The sequence below is a fragment of the Oryctolagus cuniculus genome, chromosome 2 (genome assembly GCF_051225735.1).
Source record: "Oryctolagus cuniculus isolate XC-2025 breed Fujian yellow rabbit chromosome 2, ASM5122573v1, whole genome shotgun sequence".
In the NCBI taxonomy this organism is placed as follows: Eukaryota; Metazoa; Chordata; class Mammalia; order Lagomorpha; family Leporidae; genus Oryctolagus; species Oryctolagus cuniculus.
In genome coordinates, this window is record NC_142868.1 from 133567983 (window position 1) to 133584189 (window position 16207).

The following is a 16207-nucleotide window of genomic DNA, read 5'->3' on the forward strand; positions in this document are numbered from 1 at the left end:
ACTTCGGGTTCCAGCACCCTGGGCGGATGCCCAAAGACTCCGCCTTCCCAGGAGCCCCTGCGGCCGGGCGCGAAGATGGCGGCGGCGACGGCCGGACACCCCTAAAGCAGCTGCTATGGAGCCTCCCCCGGCACCGGGGCCGGAGCGGCTCTTTGATTCGCACCGGTAAGAGCTTTCGCGGGAAGAAGCCAGCTCCCGGGCCGTCTCGACCTTCGGCACCCGATCACGTCGCCTTTCTCCCGCAGGCTCCCAGGTGACGGCTTCCTGCTCCTCGCGCTGCTGCTTTACGCGCCCGTCGGGTTCTGCCTCCTCGTCCTGCGCCTCTTTCTCGGGATCCACGTCTTCCTGGTCAGCTGCGCGCTGCCAGACAGCGTCCTTCGCAGGTTTCAATTCGGGGGCTCGGAGAGTGTCAGGAGTGGGCCCGGCCCGAGGCCGCACCGTCACTACCGCCTGTGTCCCCAGGTTCGTGGTGCGGACCATGTGTGCAGTTCTGGGACTCGTGGCCCGCCAGGAGGACTCTGGACTCCGGGATCACCGCGTCAGGGTCCTCATTTCCAATCACGTGACACCTTTCGACCACAACATCGTCAACCTGCTCACCACCTGTAGCACCGTGAGTGGGGGCCAAAGCCCCGCAGGGCAGTTCCTGGGGACCCAGCTCAAGGCTCGCCTATCCCCGTCGGGTTTCCCTTGGGCGATACAGAACCTTTCCCCTAATCCCGCTCCTTTACCCTCACATCAGTTTCCCTCATTTCCCTCCATGGGTTTCTTCTTGCTTTGTCTCCTCCGCGGTCCCCAGCCTCTACTCAACAGTCCCCCCAGCTTTGTGTGCTGGTCTCGGGGCTTCATGGAGATGGACGGGCAGGGGGAGCTGGTGGAGTCCCTCAAGAGATTCTGTGCTTCCACGAGGCTTCCTCCCACCCCTCTGCTGCTGTTCCCCGAGGAAGAGGCCACCAATGGCCGGGAGGGGCTTCTGCGCTTCAGGTAGGTGAGCACAGATATCGGGCTCAGTTGGGTAGGTGGGTTTCCACAGCCTTGTTTGGTTTCTACGCTCTCCGTCCCCAGCTCCTGTCCTTTCGGTGCGCTTTTATTTCTTCACCCTCAATCCCTTCTCTTCATCTGCTTGTGCAGTTTGATAGTTTCCTGTTTTAAGGCAGATGTGAGCTACTGATTGGGCTGACTGGACTCCCATCCTCCTCTGTCTTCCTCTTCTAGCTCCTGGCCATTTTCCATCCAGGATGTGGTACAACCTCTTACCCTGCAAGTTCAGAGACCCCTGGTCTCTGTGGTGAGTGTGTGGGGAAGGGAAGCTTCGGGTCTTGGAGGGGAAGTTTTTCACCCCCAGCCCTGGCTCGGGCCTCACTTCATGCCCTCCTCTCAGACGGTGTCAGATGCCTCCTGGGTCTCAGAACTGCTGTGGTCACTTTTCGTCCCTTTCACGGTGTATCAAGTAAGGTATTAACTGTCCTCGCTTTTTGGTGGCTGGGGAGAGGCTCACCTCAAGGTCAAAGTAGTGGCCTCTGCCTTATCCTTTTGTAGATTTTTAAGGTCAAGGTTTCACCAGAGTATTTACTATCTCTCTGTTCTTGCCACTGCTGTTCCATGAAGAGGTACCCAAGTGGGGAAGGGGTGACAGCCTCCACCCTGGGTACCCCCCACATGACCCTGGATTGTTTTTTCCAGGTGGCTTCATCCTGTTCATCGCCACCTGGGAGAAGGAAGTGAGGAGTTTGCACTCCGTGTGCAACAGGTGGTTGGGTACACAGGCAGGGCGGAGGTGGAGCCCCTCCTCCTTAGAAGGCTTGAGATCTTGACACTTCAATCTTCCAATTCTCTCTAGCTGGTGGCCAAGGAATTAGGCCAGATAGGGACACGGCTTACCCCAGCAGACAAAGCAGAACACATGAAGCGACAAAGACACCCCAGACTGCGCCCTCAGTCAGGTGTGTGGTCTTTGTACACAAAGGTTCTTGATTTTTTTTTCCAGCCTACTGTGATTTCTTCCCTATTCCCTTGCTACTCAGCATCTGCTTCTTCCCGTTCTCTACTTACCATATTAATTTATTATTTTTACAGCCCAGTCTTTCTCTCCTTCGCCTGGCCCTTCTGCTGATGTGCAACTGGCAACTCTGGCTCAGAGAGTCAAGGAAGTTTTACCCCATGTGCCACTGGGCGTCATCCAGAGAGACCTGGGTATGGGAAAGGGTGAGAGATGGGCACAGGAAGGAAAAGTAGGAAGGAAGATGGAGAGCTGGGAATAGACTCCCTTCTCTTTTCCCTCCTTCCCAGCCAGAACTGGCTGTGTAGACCTGACCATTACTAATCTGCTTGAGGGGGCTGTGGCTTTCATGCCTGAAGACATCACCGAGGGAACCCAGTCCCTTTCAACAGCTCCTACCCCCAAGGTGAGACCCAGGAAACGGTCAGGTCCAAGACTTGGAGTGGGCTGGGGCAGCCACATACTCCCTGTCCCTGACCTCTTTTTGATCCTGAGACCCTAGCACAGTGCCTCTCTTGCAAAGTAGGCATTCGATGCGTGTTTAATGATGATGACTCCGCAAGCCCTCTGACATTGTGATCACCTCAGTTCCCCAGCTCTGGCTCGGCGACACCTCAGCCCACAACCCTAACATTTGCCAAGTCTTCCTGGGCCCGGCAGGAGAGCCTGCAGGAACGCAAGCAGGCACTATATGAATATGCAAGAAGGTGAGGGGGTTAGAGAGCAATAAGAAGGGACAAGTTGGAGAAGGGAATTATGGCCCTAATATACAAAACCTATACAGTGTCTCTCCCTATGTCCCACAGGAGATTCAAAGAGAGACAGGCCCAGGAGGCTGACTGAGCTCAAAGGAACAGAATGGCACCCAGAGCCGCAGGACGGAGACTGGGGGCAGCCCTCACCCAACTCACAACAGGCTGGAAGGGTGGGTGGTAAAAAGGGAGGGGTGGGGCTCCCCCAATCTCACATTAAATTCAGGGTTTTCACTCAAGGTCTCTTGCCTCTCTGGGTCTCAAAGCCCTGTGAGCAGTTTGCTTTTCCCATGAAAATGGGAGTGAGAATCTCCTTGTAGGTTTGTGGGGAGTGATCAAAATGGTTAAAACTGCCTGAAATTATCTCCTCGTGCCAAGAGGTGCATGATATTAAGGAAATCTAACTGAACCAAAGACCTCTCAACAACTGGACCCCAACTTGGGTGTTCAGTTCAAGTTTGTGAAGCCGCTGCCGCAAAACTACAAACCCCAGAATGCCTTTCTCAAGCACAATACACAACATCTGCCAGGTCACACATGCTCAGTATGGTGGCTGCAGCCTATTTTCCATAGACTGCTAAGTTAAATAAAGTGGAGCAAATGGCCCCACCCCCAAAGCAAGTTTCAAGATTAAGAGTGTGAGCCTAGCCCCAGGGCGGAGCCGGAATTTACCTTTGTACTTTGCTGGGTCAGGGTTGGTAATGACTGGCTGGGTGTGTCTGGAACCAGCTGCCATCCTGACACGTCTCAGAGCTGCAAGCAGGTTTGAATCCAGAATTTTTGTGGCCTGTCCTTCCCACCCCTTCCTGTTCCTTCCCTTATTTATCCTTGTCCCCTTGGGACCTTCCCATAGGTCATTGGGTCTCTTAATTCTTGCTGCCCGGAAGGACCCCAGTGCTGGTCACAAGCTTTCTACCGCCTGACAATAGGGGGAAAGTCCCTTATAAAAACCCAGTGCTGCTTCCTGGCCAACTGGAAAGGCTGGACCCCAGGGCATTGTTACCTGAGGGTAGAGCTTAGGGATCAGGACCAAGGTGGGAAGGTGGTATGGTAATTCACCAAATATGGGACCTTACTGGCTGTCCTGACTCCTATAGGTCCTGCCGAACAGCTACCATGGCCTCTCAGCCTCTGGGGCTGACAGAAGAATCTGGCCCGAGTCCTGGGGACTCTGAACTGGCTGTGAATCCCTTTGATGGGCTGCCCTTCTCTTCCCACTACTACGAGCTCCTTGAGCGGCGCCGAGCATTGCCCATTTGGGCTGCTCGCTTTAAATTCTTGGAGCAGTTGGAGAGTAGCCCCACTGGAGTGGTGCTGGTGTCTGGGGAGCCTGGCTCGGGCAAAAGCACCCAGGTGGGGGGAGATTCTGGGAGTGGCCAAAGGGAGGGACTACGGAATTGGCTTTTCCCTGGGCAAGGGGTGGGGTGGGTGGACTGAGCTATGTTGGGTTAAGGGGGAGGTGGGCAAAGGGTTAAGCCGGTCCCAGAAGGCTGGTGAAAAGCCCAGGGATTTCACAAACAAGGAAACATTAAAGGCCATTGTTTGCTCAGCACCTCTGACTGAAGTCCTACATTGCCCTGACTGGTTGTCCTTCCTGCCCTACCCCAGATCCCTCAGTGGTGTGCAGAGTTTGCGTTGGCCAGGGGATTCCAGAAGGGCCAGGTTACCGTTGCTCAGCCTTACCCTCTGGCAGCCCTGAGCCTGGCTGTGCGGGTTGCTGATGAGATGGACCTGACCCTGGGTCATGAGGTTGGATACAGCATCCCCCAGGAGGACTGCACAGGGCCTGAGACCCTGCTCAGGTGGGGTCCTCCACAGGCCTGACCGGAACCTAATCCCCGTCACCACGTGAAAATCTCACCCCCTTTTCTCACCATACCCTCCCCAGCCCAGCTCACCCTTTAAATCATGCACAGTGCAACTGTTAAACTAAGCCCTTGAACTCCAGCCAAGTGCCTCAGATAGTGAACCTCATCCCCATCATGCGAATCGCGCTTCCCAGCTGGAGTTCAGCTCTGGGGTTAGGGAGTCACAGTCATGGGTCCACAGACAGTCACAGAATCTTTTTCTGACTTTCAGTAACAAAACCCAAGTCCCTTGAGAAGTTCCCCTGGACTTCTCAGGCTGGTCAGTATCCACACTGACTCCCCTGCCCACTACCAATGTCTACAGGTTCTGCTGGGACAGACTGCTTCTGCAGGAGGTGGCCTCAACCCGGGGGCCTGGAGCCTGGGGTGTGCTGGTGCTGGATGAGGCTCAGGAGCGGTCGGTGGCTTCAGACTCACTGCAGGGGCTCCTGCGAGATGCCAGGCTGGGAAATCTTCCAGGGGACCCTAGAGTGGTTGTGGTTACCGACCCAGCCCTTGAGCCTAAGCTGCAAGCCTTTTGGGGCAATCCTCCTACTGTGCACGTACCCAGAGACCCTGGTGGGAGTCCCACTCCTGTCTTCAGGGGCACTGCGCCTACTGATCTGGTGGAAGCTGCCTGCCACGCTGTGCTCGAGTTGTGTCAGAAGGAGGCTCCAGGAGACGTGTTAGTGTACCTGCCTGGTGAGGAGGTACTCTGTGCATACTGCTTTCCTGTGCTGGAGTATGGGTGGGTGGGTGGGGGGGGCAGTGGAGTGGTTGGGATCTGGGATCCTGGGGGAAAACTCCACAAAGGCAGGATAAAGAGGTCCTACCACCCACTTCCTGATTCCTCTGATGCAGGTATTTACAGCTCAATGAACCCCTGAAGTTATAGCGCCCCCAACTTTATGTGCATTTTTTAGAGTGGAGGGTTAACTTTTCAAAGGGTCTGTGACCCCTAAAAAGTGACTACTGCCCTAATGCCCCTCCCCCTCTCCTCAGGAAATAGCCCTGTGCTGTGAATCCTTGTCCAAGGAGGTGGGGTCCCTGGCTCTCCCAGGGCCTCCACCGCGGGTGCTACCCCTTCACCCAGGCTGTGGTCAAGCCGTTCAGGCTGTATACGAGGATGTAGACACAGGCGCCCGAAAAGTGGTGGTCACTCACTGGCTGGCTGACTTCTCCTTCTCCCTCCCTTCCATCCGCCATGTCATTGACTCAGGACTGGAGCTTCGAAGTGTGAGTGAGAAAGAGATGGGGGCGGCGGGGGGGGAGGCCAGGGCTAAAGCTGGAAACGGCCCACCCTGATCTGTCCTGGACTTGGTTGGGGGCGGGCAACAGGTTTACAATCCTCGGATCCGAGCAGAATCCCAAGTGTTGAGGCCAATCAGCAGGTGCCAGGCTGAGGCAAGACAACGGCGGGCAAGAGGGTTCTCCTCAGGTAAGAGCCGCTGCCCTTGCCGAGGTCAAGCACTAGAAGAGTCCCCTGCGTGCAGGCCTGAGACGTCTACAGTGGCTTCTTTCCCAAGTCTTTCTCCCCCCAGGATCCTGCCTCTGCCTGTATCCCAAGTCCTTCCTAGACCTAGAGGCTCCCCCACTGCCCCAACCCAGGGTGTGGGAGGAGAATCTGAGCCCCCTGGTGTTACTACTGAAGAGGAGACAGATTGCAGAGCCAGGAGAGTGGCGCTTCCTGGACCGGCCTGGTGAGCAGCCGGCCTGCCCAGGGGCTGCGGTGTGACCGCTCAGTTCTGAGACCTCACGCCCTCAAAGCCCTGTTTCCTCACTAGCTCCAGAAGCGCTGATGCAGGCCCTGGAAGACCTAGACTACCTGGCAGCCCTGGATGACGATGGCGACCTGTCAGACCTGGGAGTCGTCCTATCAGAGTTTCCCCTGCCCCCTGAGCTGGCCAAAGCACTGCTGGCCTCCTGCGAGTTTGATTGTGTGGATGAGATGCTTACCCTCGCCGCCATGCTCACTGGTATAAATCTCTGCTATAAACTAATAGCTTTGTGGCCAGCCTTTTCCCCTCTGCTCCAGTCCCCACCCCTCACAGAGCCTAGAGAACGAAGTTTTAATCATCTTTCCCTCTGTTTAGCCTTTTTCCCTGATGTTTCCTCCCCCTCAGTAGGCCTAAATCTCTCCTAGCTGTTGTTACTAAAACACACACCCCTCTTCTTAAACCCTTTCATCTCCTCGAGCTACACAGAATGATCTGTGACACACACACACACACACACACACACCGTATCCAGTGTGTTGCTCCCTCGCTGCATTCCAGCTTCAGGCCCACATACCACTTAAATGGCTTTCAGGTCGCCAGTGACCTCCCAGGTACCTCATCTAAATGCCCTGTTGGCCCTTATTCATAGTTTCTATACATTTGAGAGTGCTGACTGCTCCTACGTTGAAACTGTCTCCTCCCCAGCCTCTGTGATGCCCCCTCCCTTGGTTTTCATCCTACCCTGGGCATTCCCTTAATCTCTGCCTTGGGTTCTTCATCATTCTGCTTGTCCGTTTTAACTTGGTCTTCACGGCTCTAACCTTGGCCCTTCGCTCTTCTTGTTCCCTCAACTCTCTGAGCAAGTTAATCCACACCCATAACTTAAAGTGCTACCTTTATACTTAAAATTTTCAAACCTGTACTTTGTAAGCTATTTGTAGACCCTTCTTCTGGTGGGGGTAGGATAAGGAGAGGAAGAGGGAGAGAGGGGAAGAGAGAGAGAGATCGCCAACATTTCTACCAGAATAGTTCATAGCACCTCAACTCAAAACTGAACTCATGCACTGTATTAAACTACCCCATTACCACATTCCAAAATCTTACTGTCTCTCGATCCTCAGCATCAGATAATACCATCATCTCTGCTGGTCTACTACCCATCATTCTAGACTAATCTTTCTCCAGGTTCTTCCATGTTTATCTTCTAAATGTGTTTAAAAATCCATCTGCCTCTCTCCATATACTGCCAGTGCCAACAATACTCCTCGTCACTGCTCAGCTGGTTTCCTTCAGTAATCTAACTAGTCACAGGAATATTTCCAAAACCACGGACTCTCTGACTTAAAACCCTTCAAGACGGGTTGTAAACTCCATTACACAGCACACCCAGCCTCTCATGACCTGGCCTATACCTTCCTCTCCAGCTTTATCCCCTGCCATTCTGTCACCTGTCATTCCCTCCACCCATACCAGGTAGTTAGCCATTCCTCAACTATGCCATGCCATCAGCTTTTATACCATGCTCTTCCCGCAGTCTAGAATATTCTCCCTGCCCCTTCTCCACTCAGCTCATTCAAACTTCAAAAACTGTTGCCACCTCACTGTCATCCCCACCATGCAAAGCTTGGGTTTAGGTGCCCTACTCTTAATTTCTAGAATACTACATGCACATCCCCATCATGCTTATAAAGCTGCTTCCTTCTTGTTCTTTCCCACCAGACTCTACTCTCCTGGGTGGCAGAGACTGTCTTTCACTTACTATCATCCTTGGTACCTGAGGGGGATTGGTTCCAGGACCTCTTACAAAATCTGCAGTTCTGCAAGTCCCTTATATAAAATGGCAGAGTGTTTGCACATAATCTATCCTCTTATATACCTTAAATCATCTCTAGATTATTTATACAAGGGACTTCAAAAAGCTCATGGAAAATGGAATGAAAATATGGTATAGGGGTGGACATTTAGCCTAGCAGTGAAGATGCCCATGTCTCATGTCAGAGTATCTGGGTTTAATTCTCAGTACTGGCTGCTGACTGCAACTTCCTGCTAATGCAGACTCTGGGAGGCAGGTAATTGGGTCCCTGCCACCCACATGGGAGTTCCCAGTTCCTAGCCCTGCCATGGTCCAGTCCAGGTCGTTGTGTGCATTTGGGAAGTAAACCAACAGGTGGGAGAGCTCTTGTATTCTTGTTTACTCTGTCTCTCTCTCTCGTTCTCTCTCTTAGCCTCTCAAATAAAATTACAATTAAAAAGTTAAAAACTTGCAAACTTTCTAAGGACTTTTAAAGCCTCTGTAATACCTAATACAATATAAATGCTATCTAAATAGTTGTTATACTGCTTAAGAGATAGTTGTTATACTGTTTAGGGGACGACAAGGAAAAAAATCTGTTCATGTTCAGTACAAAGTTTTTCCAGGCCGGCGCCGCGGCTCACTAAGCTAATCCTCCGCCTTGCGGCGCCGGCACACCAGGTTCTAGTCCTGGTCGGGGTGCCGGATTCTGTCCCGGTTGCCCCTCTTCCAGGCCAGCTCTCTGCTGTGGCCAGGGAGTGCAGTGGAGGATGGCCCAAGTGCTTGGGCCCTGCACCCCATGGCAGACCAGGAGAAGCACCTGGCTCCTGCCATCGGATCAGTGCGCCGGCCGCAGCGGCCATTGGAGGGTGAACCAACGGCAAAGGAAGACCTTTCTCTCCGTCTCTCTCTCTCACTGTCCACTCTGCCTGTCAAAAAAAAAAAAAAAAAAGTTTTTCCAAGTATTTTCAATCTGTGTTTTATTAAATCCACAAATGTGGAACACACAGATATGGAGGGCTAACTGTATTTATCCTCGGTGTCTAATACAGTGCATAGCACCTAGAAGTTATTGATGTTTTTTGAATAAATTCCCAAATGGATATTTCTACCTTTTCTTTTTTTTTTTTTTTTTTGACAGGCAGAGTGGACAGTGAGAGAGAGAGACCGGGAGAAAGGTCTTCCTTTGCCGTTGGTTCACCCTCCAATGGCCGGCGCGGCCGGCGCGCTGCGGCCGGCGCACCGCGCTGATCCGATGGCAGGAGCCAGGAGCCAGGTGCTTTTCCTGGTCTCCCATGGGGTGCAGGGCCCAAGCACCTGGGCCATCCTCCACTGCACTCCCTGGCCACAGCAGAGAGCTGGCATGGAAGAGGGGCAACCGGGACAGAATCCGGCGCCCCAACCGGGACTAGAATCCGGTGTGCCGGCGCCGCAAGGCAGAGGATTAGCCTAGTGAGCCGCGGCGCCGGCCTATTTCTACCTTTTCAACATTCCACCAATATTACTACCCCTTCTCATTCCCCAAAACTGCCTTCCTCTCTCCCGTCTTCAGCCGCCCCTGGGTTTACCCGTCCACCACTCTGTGCAGAAGAAGCTGCCCTGCGTCGGGCCTTGGAACATGCAGATGGTGACCACAGCTCTTTGATCCAGGTGTATGAAGCCTTTATACAAAGTGAGTGGCCCACTCTGCATTCTCTTATGGAATTCTAGATCTCAAGGGGAACAGCATGCCTCAGCTAACAGCCCTCTGGGCTCTTTGGTCAAGGGTTGGGTTCTTCCAGGGGTCTCAATGGTCATAGTTGTGGCTGGTCCCTTTCCTCTCGTAGGTGGAGCAGATGAGGCCTGGTGCCAGGCTCGGGGTCTAAACTGGGCAGCATTATGCCGAGCCCGTAAACTTCGGGAAGAGCTCCTAGAACTTATGCAGCGAATTGAACTTCCCTTGTCCCAACCAGCCTTCGGCTCTGAGCAGAATCGCAGAGACCTTCAGAAAGCACTGCTGTCGGGATACTTCCTTCAGGTGATAAAGGGGTGACAAAAGGAGCAAAAGGCAGAGGGAACAAATATTACTGTGCCACCTCTAAAACCTGGGTCCAAGTGACCATTCAAAGTACCCTTTAGGGGGCTGGCACTGTGGTTAAGCCACCCATGGCATCCCATACTAGAGTGCCGGTTGGAGTCCCAACTGCTCTGCTTCTGATCCAACTCCTTGCTAATTCACCTGAAAAAGCAGCAGAAAATGGCCCAAATAATTGGGCCTCTGCCACCCACATGCAAGACCCTGATGGAGTTCCTGGCTCCTGGTTTCAGAGCCTAGCTCCTGAGCGTGGCTCAGACCTGGCTGTTGTGGCCATCTGGGGAATGATACAGTGAATAGAATCAATCTCAATCTCTCTCTCTCTCTCTCTCTCTCTCTCTCTCTCATCTTTCAGAAATATAAATCAGTATATATTTTTTAAATCCCTTAGACCAGGAGGGACTTTTCCTTTGAGGCTTTGAGGTACAAGGGGCCATGGGAAATAGTGTATGATATAGTAGGGACCAGACCTACTACACCTAGAAGTAATGCTTTCCCTTTAAAACTTACACACCTTCCTTGCTAATTCCTTTCAGCCCACTTTTCTTTTTTCTGCTGGTGCCTCTTCCCTTTACTTATTCCTACACTACCTTTGTTTTTCAATAAGGTGGCCCGAGACACAGATGGGACTGGAAATTACCTACTGCTAACACACAAGCATGTGGCCCAACTCTCCTCATACTGCTGCTACCGAAATCGCCGGGCTCCTGCCAGACCCCCACCCTGGGTGCTATATCACACTTTCTCCATATCCAAAGACAACTGCCTTTCCATTGTTTCTGAGATTCAACCACAGATGTGAGTTCCTGACACCCTGCTACACTGCCCACCCCTCTTCTTGAGGCCAAAATTAAGGCTGGGGAATGAGAGGCACTTAAGAAGGGTGGTTTCTTAGTAGTTTGTAGTAGCATATGGTGAAGGAGAGAGGGTTTGAGGAAGAGGTGGCAAGAAGTTCAAGTCTACATTGTAAGAGATGACACAAATCATCTAATTATGACTCTGTCTGTCAGGCTGGTGGAGTTGGCGCCCCCATACTTCCTGAGTAACTTGCCCGCCAGTGAGAGTAGAGACCTGCTGAACCAGCTGAGAGAAGAAATGGCAGATTCATCAGCAGGAAGTGGACCCTCCCCCACCAAGGAGTTCAGAGATGCCTGTGTCCTGCAGTGACCTGCCTGCCTGTGGAACCCTGTTGAACTCATCTTGTGCCATTAGATCCTCCCCTGGACTAACCATGAGGCCATTGGCCAGATTTAGAAGCCCAAAGGTTAGGGTGAAATGTAAATCCTGGGGCCTGAGCCCTAAGATATGGTGGGCTGGGAGTGGAGGGAATGGGATCAGCCACTGTCTGTACAGAGTAGGACCCTTCCCTTAGACTCCCATTGATTACAGACCTGCTCCCCATTCCTCCATCTTCTGCGCTTGGTCCATAAAAGATGCCAAAATTTGAATTGTTCTACAACACCATGTACTTGGGCAACATCCATGAGTCAGCAATGACTCTGTAGCAAAGATCCAGGGCCAGCTCCTACAGCTGCCACCACACATGCCTGGTGTCTACCTTGGGGCCTTCATGCTGGGACTGACATGTCTCTAGCACAGAGTAGGAGACAGCTTTCTGGCCCCGCCTCTTCCCTCTGTCACACAGCACTCCAGCCTCCAGGGGAGGAGGAATGGGAGTGCTAGTGCAATCAGACAAGACCTTCCCTTTCTGGGGGCAGGCGCTGTGGCGTAGCAGGTAAAGCTGCCACCTGTATCCATATGGGTGCCAGATAGAGTGCCTGGGAAAGCAGTGGATGATGGCCCAAGTCCTTGGGCTCCTGCACCCACGTGAGAGAACTGGAAGAAGCTCCTGGCTCCTGGCTTCGCATCGGCACAGCTCTGGCTGATGCGGCCAACTGGGGAGTGGACCATCAGATGGAAGACCTCTCTCTCTCTCTCTCTCTGCCTCTCCTTCTCTCTGTGTGTAACTCTGCCTTTCAAATAAATAAATCTTTTTTTAAAAAAAACTTATCTTTCTTCCTCATACACCTTAAATCCCACTCCTTTTTAAACCTGAAGTCTTGGCCGGCGCCGCGGCTCACTAGGCTAATCCTCTGCCTTGCGGCGCCGGCACACCGGGTTCTAGTCCCGGTTGGGGTGCCGGATTCTGTCCCGGTTGCCCCTCTTCCAGGCCAGCTCTCTGCTGTGGCCAGGGAGTGCAGTGGAGGATGGCCCAAGTGCTTGGGCCCTACACCGCATGGGAGACCAGGAGAAGCACCTGGCTCCTGGCTTCGGATCAGCGCGCCGGCAGCGGTGGCCATTGGAGGGTGAACCAACGGCAAAGGAAGACCTTTCTCTCTGTCTCTCTCTCTCTCTCACTGTCCACTCTGCCTGTCAAAAAAAAAAAAATTAAAAATAAATAAATAAATAAACCTGAAGTCTTCAGCAACCATCCCCTCCAATTTTGAACCACAAGCTTCCCAGCAGCCCTGGGGGCCACCCCCAAACTGAAGCCTTTTTCCTACAGCTTCAGAGCTATCATGCTTTCCTTTCTTGCTGGCTGGGAGTTCCCTCCCCCTCTCTGCCCTTGGTATCCCCCACCATCTTGCACATGGGATATGTGTTTGTAGAATTTGGCAGAAAGAATGATCTGGTCCTTGGAACTCTGTCAGCAGAACTCCCTCCCTTGGAGATTCTGTTATCGTTCCATCTCCACCTCTGCGTGGATGTCAACCCATCCCCCTCCGGGGGGGGGGCACTTTCCCGGAAGTTATTCTAAGTCTAGCACTTAGTTTCACCCACAATCTCTCTTCAGTCTTCCCAATATCCTTGTCATCCTCCACATCGCCAAGCTGGTAACTCTCTCATTCTTCTCAGGCTTGCCACTTGCAAGTTATTTGCCAGACTGTGCTCCCCCTACCTCCACTCTGGCCACCATCTCCGCCTCTCCCCTCCGCCCCTGTGGACGGCCAGAGCCAGATTTTCTTTCTAGGTTTCCTGTGCCGCCGGGTGTGTAAGCCCCGTCTCACCTACAGCCCACGCTCGTTGTGAAGCTCAAGAGGGAGGAAGCGGCCGGCGGGCGAGACGCACAGGACAACAGGAGGCCCGAGGTCAGGAAGAAATCCTTAGCGCTTATTTTACAGTCGAGGGATGAAACGCCCCGTGTGGACAGCCCTCTGGTTCCTGGCAGAAGCAGCCAGACTCTCGAGCTGCGGCACCTCTTCCCTGACTCCGCGGCGGCTGGCGTCTCGTTTCCTTTGGCGCAGACCCAGTCAGCACGCGCTACAGCGAGCGCGGCCCACGCCCGCGGGAACTCCAACTCCGGGCCCCTCATCAGCTGGTCCGGAGTCCCGCAGGAGAGCAGCTCCCATTGGCCAGCCCGCCCCCTCCCCACACCTCATTGGCTACAGTCCTGTAGGTCCCGCCTCCTTGCGCCTGGGGTTCCAGCCGCCGAATAACGGCAGTTGCGAAAAATGGCGGGAAAGGTCGTGTCTGAGTGCGCCCCGCACCCGCTCAACGCCGGCCAGGAACCTGCCGGTGGCGAAAGAGGCCTCGACGACAGCCTCAAGGCCTGTGCTCCTCACATGCTCGGCGGTCGCGGGACCGTGGGCGCGGCGACCGCGGGTTCCACTGCCTTGGGCCCAGCTCTGCACGCAGCGCCTGGGTCCGGAAAGAGCGCTCGGCCAGTCAGGTGTAGTTCACACGACAGAGGCGAGCCCGGACACGGAAGCCACCTTGTTGTCCTCGGCCCAAGGCTGCAGGTTCTGCAGTGCGAAGAGCGACGAGTTATGCAGGCAGAGCGGGTCCGGGGGCAGCGGTGGCCGCAGGGGCCGCGGGAGCGCGTCCTGTTGCAGGTGCAAGAGCAGGCGGCCCGCACGGTGCCGCTCAGCCTCGCGCTCCTCTGCCGTCTGGCGCCTGGGCAGGTGGAGACACGGGGTCAGCCAGGCTAGCCCCGGCCCACCTCGCGCCCCGCCACCACCTGGCCCTGCCCGCCGGCCCCAGTCCGCCCGCGCCTGCACCCGCGCCCACGCTGAGCCTCACCGCCACTTGGTGCGTCGGTTCTGGAACCATGTCTTGACCTGTGCGTCGGTCATGCGCAAGGCCTTGGCCAGTGCGGCTCTCTCTGCCGAGGCCAGGTATTTCTGGCGCAGAAAGCGCCGCTCCAGCTCCAGCACCTGCGAGCGGGAGAAGGAGGTGCGCGGCTTCTTCCGCTTCGGCGGGGTCCGGTTCTGGTAGGGGTGGCCTATGCGGCGCGTCCCGGAGAAGGGCGAGAGCGCAGCTACCGGGAGAAAGAAAGAGCAGGGCAGGGTTTGCAGGGTGCCCGCGGTGTGGCCGAGAGAGCGCCCGGTCCCTTGGCGGCTCATCGGCAGAGGCCTCTGGAGGAGAAAGGACCTCGGGAGAAACAACCTTCCCTTGGGGAGAGGGAGCGACGTTCCCCCACAACCTCACCCACCCCTCCCCGCAGCGCGGACCGTGGGATTGAAGAAGGGGACGCGGGCACCGACGGCAGCTCCCTGCCCATCGCCTCTCGTCGGCAGACCTAGAGATCCGCGTGGGGAGGGATCCGCGGGAGCGACCTGGGGAGCCATGAACGGTTCCTTGTGCTGGGGCAGATGAGAGGAAATGCGGTCTGGGCGCTGGAGGGGTTGAGCAAACTCACCCGTGAGCCGGTCCTTGGCAAAGCGGCGGCCGCTGTCCATCCAGGGGAAGGTGAGTCCCGTTAAGCCACCGGCGCCGCCCAAACCCGAGGGCCCAGGCACTGCAGGAGCGCCTCCCGCGGGCGGCGGCACGGGCAGCGGGCGGTGAGCCGGGACACGGATCACGCCTCCCGGGCCCACTCCGGAGCTGGGTAGCGAGGCCAAAGAACCTGTGGGACCGTAACCCGCGGCGGTTCCGTGAAATCCGGCCGGGAACGCTGTGCTCTCCCCATGGCTCTGGCTCAAACGACCCGAGCCTAGGCTGCCCCCGGGGGGTTCTGGGCCGCCCAGGATCTGATCGATGCCAAAGCTGATTGGCTCGTGGTGCGGGAGGTTGTGCGGAGCCAGTACCGCCGGCTCCATGGGTCTTGGCCTGGAAAGGCTGCAGGGAGGTGCGGTGGTTGGGGAGGGTGCCTTGGGCAGCTGCCGGAGCCCAGCGGTGATGCGCTCCAGGCGGCGGCCTCAGGGGCCCTCGGGGTCCGCCACGGAGGGGCGCCGGGGTCCCCGGAACAGCAGCATCTCTGTGCACCGGGAGCAACAGCGCCGGTGCCCGCCGCTGCCGGGCGTCCACTCAGGGACTCGCATCCCGGGGGGAGCACCGCCTGGGCGGGGGGCAGGAGCTCCCTTGCTGGCGCTGAAGCGCGGATGGACGCTGGGCTGCCGGGCCGCTGTCCAAGTCCCGGGTGGAGAGGGTTGGCCCGCTCCGGTAAGGGCAGTGACTGACAGATCACCCCGGGTGGATAGTGGGGGCTGGAGGTAGGGCAGGGGCGGGGCCCGGCCGTTAAAGGGGAAGGGACGCCTCGCCTGTTTGCGCCAAACACGGGGGGGAAGACTGGCCGGTCAGGCTATGCGGGGCGGGGGAGGGCGAGGCTGTTAGGGACCAAGCTCTGCGCGGGAGGGGCCCCAGCCCCGGCCGGCCGCTGAGTCAGCCAAGATGCTCACCGCGCCTCCATCATCGCCGGCCTCCGCCTTTGGGCTTCGTCGGCCTTGCCGGCTTCCTCGGCAGGTGCCCCCTCCCTCAGCCCCCACTCTCCACCTCCCGATGGGTCCTGCTCGCCAACTCTGGGATTCGTTGTGGCTCCCGCCTAAATACCCTCTAAAACCAAATCTCGTTGTGGCTTCTTGGCTGCGTAAGAAGCTGCTGGGAACGGCGACCCGCGATCTGGAGGCCCAAGGAAAAGCTCAGGTGTGGGGAGGGCTGGCAGGGCGCGTTCGGTGGGCTAGGGCGGGGATCAGTTCCTCGGGGCTCATGGTCCTAGGGCACCGCACGCCTCTTCCGTGAGGTCCCCAGCTCCGTACCGGCACGCCAGTAACGGGTGCCCTATGTTTCTCACAATTTCGATTTTCTA

The 16207-nt window shown here is 55.8% G+C and overlaps 3 protein-coding genes across 14 annotated transcripts; 2 read left to right on the forward strand and 1 right to left on the reverse strand.

The window, feature by feature from the left end:
- Positions 1–59: 59 nt before the first annotated feature.
- On the forward strand, positions 60–2990 carry AUP1 (AUP1 lipid droplet regulating VLDL assembly factor). Of its 9 annotated transcripts, none has more exons than XR_011386521.2 (12): positions 60–165; positions 246–383; positions 463–613; positions 743–984; positions 1216–1288; positions 1382–1455; positions 1684–1750; positions 1841–1943; positions 2077–2205; positions 2290–2405; positions 2526–2706; positions 2806–2990. XR_011386521.2 is itself a non-coding variant. In XM_017340567.4 (12 exons), exons 1-12 carry the CDS (start codon positions 116–118, stop codon positions 2840–2842), a joined length of 1299 nt encoding a protein of 432 aa, XP_017196056.1. In that variant the 5' UTR covers positions 60–115; the 3' UTR covers positions 2843–2990. The 9 variants fall into 9 exon arrangements, 5 of the variants coding, with proteins under 5 accessions (XP_017196056.1, XP_069924971.1, XP_051692910.1 ...); XR_011386522.2 differs by having other exon boundaries at positions 2077–2193; XR_016229269.1 differs by having other exon boundaries at positions 800–984.
- Positions 2991–3305: 315 nt separating this feature from the next.
- DQX1 (DEAQ-box RNA dependent ATPase 1) lies at positions 3306–12188 on the forward strand. 4 transcript variants are annotated; one of them, XM_051836926.3, is made up of 12 exons: positions 3306–3514; positions 3849–4104; positions 4360–4553; positions 4924–5308; positions 5601–5834; positions 5937–6036; positions 6140–6298; positions 6383–6574; positions 9661–9780; positions 9935–10125; positions 10790–10980; positions 11193–12188. In XM_051836926.3, exons 1-12 carry the CDS (start codon positions 3453–3455, stop codon positions 11347–11349), a joined length of 2241 nt encoding a protein of 746 aa, XP_051692886.1. In that variant the 5' UTR covers positions 3306–3452; the 3' UTR covers positions 11350–12188. The 4 variants fall into 4 exon arrangements, with proteins under 4 accessions (XP_051692886.1, XP_051692891.1, XP_051692896.1 ...); XM_051836931.3 differs by having other exon boundaries at positions 4924–5300; positions 5818–5834; XM_051836936.3 differs by lacking the exon at positions 10790–10980 and having other exon boundaries at positions 11193–11362.
- Positions 12189–12776: 588 nt separating this feature from the next.
- Positions 12777–15902, reverse strand: TLX2 (T cell leukemia homeobox 2). The gene is made up of 3 exons (XM_002709715.6): positions 14822–15902; positions 14203–14440; positions 12777–14076 (listed from the first exon to the last, which is right to left on the reverse strand). Exons 1-3 carry the CDS (start codon positions 15219–15221, stop codon positions 13860–13862), a joined length of 855 nt encoding a protein of 284 aa, XP_002709761.1. The 5' UTR covers positions 15222–15902; the 3' UTR covers positions 12777–13859.
- Between the last annotated feature and the right edge of the window lie 305 nt (positions 15903–16207).

What these genes read in the sequence shown, in the direction of transcription:
- AUP1 (XM_017340574.4), top strand. Translation starts at nt 116, where the DNA reads ATGGAGCCTCCCCCGGCACCGGGGCCGGAGCGGCTCTTTGATTCGCAC. An exon ending in AGAGACCCCTGGTCTCTGTG is followed by an intron (nt 1,289 to 1,381) that starts GTGAGTGTGTGG and finishes CCCTCCTCTCAG; the next exon opens with ACGGTGTCAGATGCCTCCTG. An exon ending in CAACAGCTCCTACCCCCAAG is followed by an intron (nt 2,406 to 2,587) that starts GTGAGACCCAGG and finishes TGATCACCTCAG; the next exon opens with TTCCCCAGCTCTGGCTCGGC.
- DQX1 (XM_051836926.3), top strand. Translation starts at nt 3,453, where the DNA reads ATGACTGGCTGGGTGTGTCTGGAACCAGCTGCCATCCTGACACGTCTC. An exon ending in GGCAAGAGGGTTCTCCTCAG is followed by an intron (nt 6,037 to 6,139) that starts GTAAGAGCCGCT and finishes TTCTCCCCCCAG; the next exon opens with GATCCTGCCTCTGCCTGTAT. An exon ending in GCGCTTCCTGGACCGGCCTG is followed by an intron (nt 6,299 to 6,382) that starts GTGAGCAGCCGG and finishes TTTCCTCACTAG; the next exon opens with CTCCAGAAGCGCTGATGCAG.
- TLX2 (XM_002709715.6), bottom strand. Translation starts at nt 15,221, where the DNA reads ATGGAGCCGGCGGTACTGGCTCCGCACAACCTCCCGCACCACGAGCCA. An exon ending in TGCCAAGGACCGGCTCACGG is followed by an intron (nt 14,441 to 14,821) that starts GTGAGTTTGCTC and finishes TTCTCCCGGTAG; the next exon opens with CTGCGCTCTCGCCCTTCTCC. An exon ending in AACCGACGCACCAAGTGGCG is followed by an intron (nt 14,077 to 14,202) that starts GTGAGGCTCAGC and finishes CCACCTGCCCAG; the next exon opens with GCGCCAGACGGCAGAGGAGC.